Source organism: Branchiostoma lanceolatum, chromosome 7 (assembly GCF_035083965.1).
Source record: "Branchiostoma lanceolatum isolate klBraLanc5 chromosome 7, klBraLanc5.hap2, whole genome shotgun sequence".
In the NCBI taxonomy this organism is placed as follows: domain Eukaryota; kingdom Metazoa; phylum Chordata; class Leptocardii; order Amphioxiformes; family Branchiostomatidae; genus Branchiostoma; species Branchiostoma lanceolatum.
This window is the reverse complement of record NC_089728.1, coordinates 19,779,708-19,790,545: the sequence shown is the minus strand read 5'-3', so window position 1 is coordinate 19,790,545 and position 10,838 is coordinate 19,779,708. Positions and strand designations below refer to the sequence as shown.

General features: G+C 40.0%; 1 protein-coding gene across 2 annotated transcripts; it reads left to right on the top strand.

Moving 5' to 3' along the window:
- Positions 1 to 350: 350 nt before the first annotated feature.
- LOC136438077 (uncharacterized) lies at positions 351 to 10,260 on the top strand. Of its 2 annotated transcripts, XR_010756380.1 has the most exons (8): positions 351 to 698; positions 3,187 to 3,275; positions 4,178 to 4,252; positions 4,364 to 4,481; positions 5,084 to 6,955; positions 7,381 to 7,481; positions 9,650 to 9,727; positions 9,904 to 10,260. XR_010756380.1 is itself a non-coding variant. In XM_066432750.1 (4 exons), exons 1-3 carry the CDS (start codon positions 6,395 to 6,397, stop codon positions 9,702 to 9,704), a joined length of 717 nt encoding a protein of 238 aa, XP_066288847.1. In that variant the 5' UTR covers positions 6,031 to 6,394; the 3' UTR covers positions 9,705 to 9,727; positions 9,904 to 10,260. The 2 variants fall into 2 exon arrangements, 1 of the variants encoding a protein (XP_066288847.1); XM_066432750.1 differs by lacking the exons at positions 351 to 698; positions 3,187 to 3,275; positions 4,178 to 4,252; positions 4,364 to 4,481 and having other exon boundaries at positions 6,031 to 6,955.
- The last annotated feature ends 578 nt before the right edge of the window (positions 10,261 to 10,838 follow it).

The window sequence follows — 10,838 nt, the reverse complement described above, 5'->3', positions numbered from 1 at the left end:
ATTTTAAAACGAGAGAAAGCGTTATAACACACAACTGTTGTAATCTTGATATGCATGCCGCAAAACAACTGTTGTAATCCTGATATACATATCGCAAAACGGCGAAGACCATCTTAGGCTGAACCAATATATAACGGGAGTATAATCTTTGGTTTTAGATTCGATGCCCACTAAGCCATACAAATTATCTAGCAAAAATACAATAATAACTGAATGCACAGTTTATTACTTAATCGAATGTAAGCACACATAAAGAGGAGATTTCAAATGTTCGACGAGTGCAAAAAATAGTGCAAATTTAGTAGTAGACTATCCCGGTGTGGGTCTGCGTCATCATCGTGCAAAATGCCCGGGAAAGTAGTCGGCCATTTTGCTGAGTCTCGAAAATTTCTGCGAAATTTCACTGCCCTTTGCCATCCAACGATTTTAAGATCGATCCAAATGTGCGAGGCGGACCCAATCATTGCACTCCACCTGCTGGAGCAATTGACATTGAGGTGGCTGGCAACTTTCCCGTGCATTTTGCATTTAATTTTGACGCCGAAAATAGCTGTAGTTCGAGTACAGTACTACTGTCATCACGGATTTGTCAACAGTGGCCCTATCTATATCTGGGAGATGACTGATCCGAATCCCAAAGTGCATGCATTGTTTCTTGAGTTCAATGCCACCTGCTGGATTGTCCTGTCATGAAAAATGTAAGTTTGCTTTAGGCTACTCATCCTGTCAGCAGTGCAGATTTTTCTACTGCTGACAGGATCAGCCTTAGATACTTTAAATGCTGTAGAGAATGATTGGGTCAATGCAAGGAGAATTGAAATAGAACCTCCTTGGTCAATGCTACATGGTTATTATACCAACATTTGTACATTTATGATCCCTTGGCTTACCCATGGCGACTAACGAAGGGTGTTTTTGTTTGATATTACATATACTATCCCTTCTTAGTCCTGGGGCACGCCACTAGTCCCATTCCAGATCGAGTTCGTCCGGCCGTTAAACTTGGACGATGGGCCCGATGCTCGTTCTCCCTGAACTCCTAACACCCTTACCTACGTGTACGGGCACTTTAGCAATGCCGGAAACCCCAAGTTAACTCACAGCACGGCCAGACACTATAACAGTGCACTATAGTCAATAGAGAACAGTACCGGGTCGCCATTTTTCATCAAAATGACGTAATATCAACAACTAGAGTTCCACAAACACATTATCTTCGCCAAATAATCAAGACTTATTGTGGAGAGTGATTAATATTTACATCCTTGTCACCCTCTGCAAACTTGATCATACACCATACCGTTTGAAAGTTAAGGGGTGGGGGGATGAGTCCAGTCTAGATAGGGATAAAAAATCATTTGGTGGTACAGGACTAGTATATGTGTATAGTGTGCTGATATATGTTATAACTGGTCATCAAAAAAATTGAAAGTTATAATTAAATGGTACAGTCAATATATATGACTAGAATAAATCTTAATCCATATCATACACATTTTGCAAGACATAGTACATGTCACTTTTCCATACGGTGCTAGGTAATACCTAGCAGTGGTGCAGTGTTGGTGCAATGAACTCTCTGAGCAGAGGAGTGGGTCCGGGCTGGTTATTCACATTTTTTTAGGTGTTTTGTAAGGCTTTCTATTTTGTTCCCTTTCCGTTATGTCTCCAACCGTGTGTTGGACAAAAATGCCGAAACTGAAATCTTTAAAAACCAACCGGACCCACACATCTGCTTGAATTGTAGTGAGACTGCCCCATTTGTTTATTTATGTACCCCATCTGTTTATTTATACTTCTAGGCAAGGCCTTCTGCTGGCCTGTTTCAGGAACACTGTCACATGTCCCATTATGGAATGTAATGGATTTACAATTTTCCTTACTAATTATGCAGATTAGCTTCTGTTTTCTATAATTAGACATCAATTGTGTAAAGCACCATCTGAGCAGCTCTCTACATACAAAACTTACGACAATCTCTTAACCCCTTCTCAAGTAATACGTGTCCGAATGTCAAAACAAAAACACCCACTGCAGTTCTAAACAAGCCGCTAGGGGGCCCAAACTTACAGAACTTGCTTCTTGTGGCATGAACTATCTACCGCACAAATATCATGACCATAGCACTTTCAGAAAATATGCCACTTAATTTTGAAGCTCAGCTGCAGTACCTTAGGTACCCGCTAGAAGGCCCATTATCGAACTTGACCTTCCTTTCCGTAAACCCTTCCCATTCACTAAATATCATACAGATCCATCAACAGCTCCTTGAGTTATGTTGTCCATAAGACTCCACATACAAATACACATCCACACAAAGCCCGATGCAGTACCGACGAAAAATGCCAGGAGAACCATTTTTAAACTTGACCTCTGTTTTCACAACATCTACACACCTGCAAAAAATCATGAAGATCCATCAACGTTTCCGTCACTTTTTTTGCCTACATACAAACGCACAAAAATTAAAAGTCCGCTGCAGTACTGTTGAAAAACGCAAGGTGAACCATTTTTAAACTTGACCTTCCTTAGCACAACCACTACACACCTACCAAAAATCATAAAGATTCATCAAAGGTCTTTATGATTTTTGGACTTGACCTTTCTTTGCACAACCACTACACACCTATCAAAAATCATAAAGATTCATCAAAGGTTTCTTGAGTTATGCTCTTGACATACATACAGACCCACCAAACAGCTGGCTCAACCGAAAATATAATCTACCCCGAGTACTATAGTACTCGGCGAAGATAATCAGTGTGATTGGCTCCTTTTTGATACGTTTATTCACATGACTGAGCCTGGCCAATCAGGCTGACTGTTGATATCGTCATTTTGAAGGAAAATGGCGACCCGGTACTGTTCTCTATTGACTATAATGCACTATTATAGTGTCTGGCCATGCTGTGAGTTAACTTGGGGTTTCCGGCGTTGCTAAAGTGCCCGTACACGTAGGTAAGGGTGTTAGGAGTTCAGGGAGAACAAGCATCGGGCCCATCGTCCAAGTTTAACGGCCGGACGAACTTGTTTCGGAGTGGAACTAGTGGCGTGCCCCAGGACTAAGAAGGGATAGTATATGTAATATCAAGCAAAAACACCCTTCGTTAGTCGCCTCGGCTACCCTTGGCTATGTATACACAAAGCACAAACAAATCAGACTTAACTTATTCTCTGGTCAACTAGGTTTGTGCAGTTATGAGGGAAGAATTGGCCTTTGGTTTATCAAGCCGAGTTTTCCACTACTGATGTTTTGTCTAAGGACACTACTGGTGGTAAGTTTAACTAAGAATCATTTTTTGCATATTATGTGCATCTGAGTTGGTACTTGAATATTTTGCCACAGCATACATGAAGTTTTAAGTCTCCATTTCACCACTTCAAACCTCATATTTTGTTCTTTTCTAATTTGTTGTATGATTGAGTGTCTCTTACTCTTAGTATGAGATGATGCGGATATATAGATAGAAGAAGAGTATGGCTCAATAATGGAACCTTTAGCACTATTGATATTAGCCCTAACAACAGTCGCGGTGCCCTCGATTCCAGCCTACGAACAGCAAAGTACCGAAAATGCGTGCCGGAACACTTGAAGTCTGAACTCTGCAAGTCCCTCAACTCTTAACAACCTTACTGAGCCTACCGGGGTATTTGCAGGATCCACCGCCCCCTGCGCTAGCCGTGCCGCCACTGTTGGTGATCCGTCTCCATATCTAACACCTTGTCAAACTGACCACCATGATTCTTCATCCGGGTCACCTATGTCGTCATGTAAACTCACGGTCTCGTTTTCAGGGTAGCTCTTATAGTTAGTGGGTGCTGAATCACACAGCTCTGGGTACGAGATGATCTGATGCCCGGATGAAGACTCATGCCGGTTCATTTTGACAGGGTGTTAGACATGGGGACGGGTCCCAAACAGTGGCGGCACGGCGACTGTTGTTATGGCTAATGTATAAGACTGCAAGTAATTAATATAGGGTTAATGACCCGCTTTCCTTCGGTCTATACGGTGTGATAAGGTATGGTCGTTCCTATAACCACCGAATAAAGTGCCGAGGTCGTGAAGTGACTTCACTACTGCTCGTTCAAATAACAGTGTACAATGTTACATGCTGGTATATAAAGGAAGATTTTCCAGTTGGTGCAGTTTTTTAATATACTCTTTTGTAAATAGGACCACAATGCGTAGGGACCAGAGTTCCTGAAGCACATGAAGAGGATTAAGAAGGAGGCAAACACAAATATTTCAGTGAGTCATTTATTGAATATTGTGACATTTTATTTGTCATATTTGTCTTTATAAATATGAGTATGCTGCTCTTTTGGATGATAGCAAGCCAACGGACTTGTCTCATTACAGTTGTGCTGTGAATTTAGCTGCCAGGTGCTTGGCCTTATCTACTACCATGCATATTGAGAAAGAGTTCAAGAGGAGGGGGAAACAGAAGAAGTGGATACAGTAACAGGAGCTACAGAAGGCATCAATTTAACCAAGGTTTTATATAGGTCTATATTTAACTACAATCAAACAGAAATGTTGTCTTGTAATGTTAGCCACACCACAGAATTCGAAATACACCTGTCCTCATGGAACATAAACATAAACTTGGATTATTACCAGATTAGGGGAATATTAATTGAACTTGATATTGATGTACAAGGATTTTGCTCACTTTGACTCACAGTAACCTCAGGTTTTTAAAAATGTATTTTAATTGTATTTTCCATTACCATGTCGGTTTGATGTCAGCTTTACAAAGTATATAATTTTATGGTAACAATACACAAACAAAACATATTCTTTAGTTATAGTACAATTTTTGTGTGTAAAGCATCATTCTATGAAGCTTTTGCTGTTAAAAGTTCTGCGAGCCTAGCCCCACCCTAGCAGCTGATGGTTGAATTACATGTATTGCTCAAATGATCTTCATAACAGCAAGTTTCTTTCTTTGTGTACGTGAATAGATTATAATGGGTGTATTACTTTGAGCCATTTGGAGATGGCGAGTCCGAACAGACTCTCTAGGTTGCAAACTGTAAGGCCGGCTAACTTTTTGCCAATTTGTACTCAAATCTTCAGGGCATGGAAGGTTCCCCACAAAAAAGGAAGATAACTTGCTGGGATCATGAGAAAATTGAAGAAGTGCTGAAAGAGGTTCATGAGAACAATCTGACACCAGCAAAAGCAGGGAGAAACGATGGAGTACCGGACAGTACTGTACGTGACAAGTTATCCGGAAGGAGTGCTATCGATGCAAAACAAGGACGACCATGTATCCTCACCAAAACGGAGGAGGAAAGTCTTGTCTTCTACATTAAGTATCGAGTCGAAAGGGCATTTCCAATAAACAAAAAGACGATTTTCAGTCTGGCACTACAGATACATCTCAGACACTGTAAGGAATATGGCCTGAGTCCAAAGGTGGACCCAAAGAAAGGGTTCAGTCGAACATGGTGGAAGGGGTTCAAAAAAAGAAACAAGTTGACAATACGTAAACCAGACCCACTTGATAGGGGAAGGCGGAATGCTGTGGATGAGAAGGTAATTCAAAATTTCTTCACAATGTTGACATCAACAATGTCCAAGAATGACTTGACCAATCAACCGCACCGAATCTACAACCTAGACGAGACAGGGTTTGATCTGGATCCCCACAAGAAAAAGGTGGTAACCTTTTCAAGAATGAGTGCTCCAGCTGCCTCTGTTAGGAAGGGTACACGGGATCACATTACATCCCTTGAGTGTATATGTGCAGATGGATCAGTTCTACCACCTCTCATTATTTTTTCCAAAGCGTTTCCCAGTACAGCATACAAATTGGAAGGACCTACCAATGCACTGTATGCTACAACTAAGTCAGGTTTTATAGAGTCTGATATTTTCCTTCAATGGCTGCAGAAGGGTTTTGTAAGATTCTGTTCAGCTGAAAAACCGGTACTTGTCGTAATGGACCAACACAGCACACATGTAAACCATAAAGCCATTGATTTTGCTGTGAAGAATGACATTATCTGACTGGGTCTACCACCCCATGCTACTAATTTTTTGCAACCACTAGATGCCCCTGGGGGTCCATTCATTAGAATGAAAGACAAGCTTGAGGACGTTGTGAACAACATAAGTATGGCAAAGCCAAACTTCTTTGTCTCGAAAGCATCATTCCCTAAAATCTCCAAAGTTACTAGAGAAGAAAGCCTCACTATGGCATGTATCAAAGCATGATTCAAGAAGTCAGGTTTATATCCTGTAAATGAAGCTCAGATAAAAGAGAGGTGGCTCAAGCTGAATGAAGTGAGTTCAACAAAAGGAGATGGCGAAGAAGAAGATGCAGATCTAGAACAAGACGAAGAAAACTATGAACTGCTCCCTGTAGAAGAAGAGGTGCTTGAGATGGCAAAGGTAGTAGCTGAGGCTGAAGAACAGGAAGAAGACAACAGCCGTGTACTTCTAGACATAGAAGAGGAAGTGCTGCAGATGGCAGAAGAAGCAGCCAGAAGAAGCCTTTGTGATAAAAGAAAGGAGAAGGTCCCAAGTAGTTCAACGCAAACACCCTGTTATGCTTGTGGGGGAAATATTGGACAAAAACAACCTGAAAACCCTTTCGTGAAGGCAGGCATTGTGCCGCCCTATGTAGCTGACATACTTCAGCCAATACCAGAATCAAAGCAACGAAAAATATTGAAACCCAAGGCACTCGTCTTTGATCAAGAATATCTCGATGAGATTAGAAGAAAAGAAGAGGAAAAGAGAAACAAAAACATGAGGAACAGATTAGGAAGAAGGAAGAAAGAAGAAAAGAAGAGAAAAAAGATGCAAGAGGTAGAAGAAAGAAAGCTAGAAAGGCTAGAAAATCAACAAAAAAGGAAGGAGGCTGTTGCCTTGGCAAAGACGAAGAAGAAAGGGAGGCAAAGAAAAGGACCTGAGCAGACACCGGAAGCATCTGCTGCTACGGTAACACTGATGATCATATTTTCTCATTTGAACTTCATGTTGGTGGTTTTTTAACGTGGTCAGAAACCGATCTGTATGCTATATTGCATAAATAAAACGTTCAAGCCCTCCGGCACCATTTGATGGAGCCTATTGTGGCTCTTATTTCCGATTCGCAGCCCTTAAGCTTGGGCAACACAACTCTTAAGCAGGAGGCTTGTCTGCTGATAGTGATGTGTGTTTAACTTCTATACTCTTTCCCAAATGCTTAACTGAGATAGTAGTATGTACCAAGTCTTTGGTATGAACTGGCCGGGATCGAACTCAAAACCTGCAAGGCGAACAATCATTATGCCATTACACTGGTCATTACATAGATATGATGAAAAAAAAAGTCTGACTTCCTGTGATGCTTGTGCAATGAAGAAATCTACTGTGTTTTTCAGGAGACCAGCAGTGACTCCATACCACCCCCCCCCCCCCAAGACAGAAGAAAGGGAGCAAAAAAAGAGGTCCTGGGCAGACACCGGAAGCATCTGTTGCTATGGTAACACTAATGAACTTATTTTCTCATTTGAACTTCATTTTGACGGTTTATTTTGCTCAGGTACGCTATATTTCATTGATATAAAACAAGAGCTTTTAAAAAAAGCTGGCGTTTCGGCTACGTTTATGAGTGTGAATTGTCTTTTCCCTTTACTTGAAGTAAAATCTGCCAGAGGAAGTCACTCAAGGGCTGTTCAGTCTATAAGAAAAATTGTCATTTTGGGAAATGAGTACTGTTTTAATAGAGAAAGGCAGATTGGGGAAAGCAATTTTGAAGTTACGTCACTTAACTTAAGTGCTTTTGAAAAGCTGGTCTTGGCCTACAACTTGTACTTATTTGTAAAATGTATAATAGGCTCATTATAAAAGCTATCAATGTAATTATGTACATGGCACGCAATAAAACATAAAATTTGAAAAAGCACCATTGAATCATCAGCACTATGGTAATTAAGTGAAATAGAAGTTCATAACAGCTAAGGTTCTATCTAAAATGACTACCAAATGTCAAACAAATCAACAGCTACCTCATCCGTATTATTCTGGTTTCCGCATTTACAACATTTCTTCCTTATTTTCCTGGGTAATTTTGCTAAAATTCATGAAAATTCCCATAGTTTTGTGCCGAGGGGCGCCACTTTCCGCGTCCGTGTTGTCTGAATGAAGTCGATAGTGAACAATGGAGCATTTGCTACTGTAACAAAGAATCGCTGTTTTGCAAACAACATCAAGAGCCTCTGTTTACATCGGGGATAGAAGTTTAGTGGCGAGTGTTTTGCAAGAATCATCTTACCGCGCATAGGAGCCGCTGCACGGTATTTTCCATTACAATGAACAGAAAAATTCGAATGCCGGGTTTGGAATCTATGAAGTCCTGTTCATAAGACAAAGGCCTTGTATATATTAAATGAATATTTAAAAATAACAAATATAAAATATTTCTTTATTTATTAATGAAAAAAAATGATATTCATAAATATGATATTGATAGATTAATATAATATCAATATATATTTTTTGATATTCAATATCTAAAAAGAAAAAAAAAATCCATGCACGGACACGAACCCGGATCTTCTGGGTCCGAAGTGCTTCGCGTTGCCAGATCGGCCAAGCTGCGGTACGTAACTAATCAATCTGGACGTAATGCTATAACCTCACTATATGGTATCATTTATGCCGATTTTTGGTCGTTTTCTTGACGAAATCATTTTTTTTCTTCTGCAATCTTGTGGAATAGATGTAATATGGTCATTTTTCAGGATATCAAAGTCCGAAACCACAATGCAATGATATTTCCGAACAGTTGTAGCAGTTACATGCGGTCGCCCTCCTGTGTCACATGCAAATCTAGCCTGCCTGCCTTTTCGTGCTCTCTTGCCATATAAGGCAACGGCTATACAAGGATTTGGGAACGTATTGCCATATAAGGTCTTATTGTGTGCGACACAGTGTTGAACCAAGCTTCCCTGGTTCCTGCAAGGTAAAAGCCTGTGATGCTTGTGCAATGAAGAAATCTACTGTGTTTTTCAGGAGACCGGCAGTGACTCCAAACCAGCCCCCCCCCCCCCGAGACAGAAGAAAGTGAAGTGAACTTTATTGCTCAACAATCGTACATGGTACAATGTATGGCATGAAATCAACAATCGGTTCTACAAGGCTAATCTATCCTACAATTCTAAGTACAAAATATTTTCGAAACCAGTGTATTTGTTACAATATATAGTCATGTGTGGGTAATTCTGTCTCGCTTTGCGAATGATTTATGGAGAAATTGACCTATGTACATGGATATAGGGGTCGGACATGACAACAGTACATAGAAAATATCGCTCTGTGTACCAGATAGGGTGAAGTTTGTCTTAGTAGTAATAGTCTGTAAAAGCATATCTCTCTCTTTGCTATAAGTTGGACAATTCATCACAAAGTGGAATTCATATTCAACACTTCCATTACATGTTGGACACAATCTCTGAGTGAAAGGGAGCAAAAAAAGAGGTCCTGGGCAGACACCGGAAGCATCTGTTGCTATGATAACACTAATGATCTTATTTTCTCATTTGAACTTCATTTTGGTGGTTTATTTTGCTCGCTACATTACATTGATATGAAAAAAAGTCTGACTTCCTGTGATGCTTGTGCAATGAAGAAATCTACTGTGTCTTTCAGGAGACCGGCAGTGACTCCAAGCCGAGACGGACATGTAAAGTGCCATCTTGGATGACGGATTATGAAGAGTTTCCTGAGGTCTGCACAGTTAATCATATACCTTTTCATCCCTCTTTTATTCTTTCCACTGTTTACCAAACACATTTCACAGAGGTATGCACAGTGAATCAAATTCCTTATTATCTGGTTTGAATTTTCCACCGTTTTACCTTCGAAGAAACACATTTCACATTTTTTTCTTTATCTCTTACCAGGAAGGATGCTGGGCAACATCTTCATCAGTTCATCCTTTACTGACATAACTGTCGGAGGAGTGTAGTGCAGATGGCATTGGTACCCCCACCAAGTAGAATAAGCACTTCAGCAGTACAAGACTGCCATTTTGAAAGAATATTATCGTTGTGTTAGCCATCAGCCATACATGATGTACTATACAAATTTTACTCCTTAGAATTTGAATTAGCAGTATCCTGTTTTCACGAAAAGATACAAAGATGCTTTGGCTCCATAGAGAATGATTGTATAACATGTACTCGCAAGCTCTATTTCAAATTATCTGTTTGTAAAAAGTTGCTTAAGGCTGGAAATGAAATTCTAATGTAGAAAAATTACAGTTGAATGCTACTGTTTTTCTTTTTCTTTAAATCTTCTCCCTGCTGCCTAAGGTCATGTTGATTTGATTATATGGAGGACATCCGCATGGGAATCAATTCAAGAAGTTGTGAAAGAGCACAAATGAAGACTCCATTATTTGGTATACCTTTCTGTGTGTTTAATATTCTTGACCTCACAGATTTTATAATGAGAACTTTTTTTTGCCAAGCTTTTTTCTATTTGTACGCTTTCATCAGTTTTGGGGTTCCCAGGGGATGTCATCCATATAATCATCGATCATGGCCCAATCTCATAATCAATAAAGAATTGGAAGAAATGATTATGCTATGCAGAAAACAAGGCCTTCTCTCTAGAGTTGCTAGGTAACATCTGGACCCTGCCCCTAGTTTTCTTGGCAATAACAAATATGAATTAATTGTTGAATATAGTACAATAAAAAACCGTACGTGTGTGTGTGTGTGTGTTTAATTCTATCAAACAACCTATAGTTCAGTATCTAAAACTTCTAATAATCATATTAGTTCACAGACGCGAACTAGTAACATTTTGACCGGCTGATGCCCCTGCTAAACTA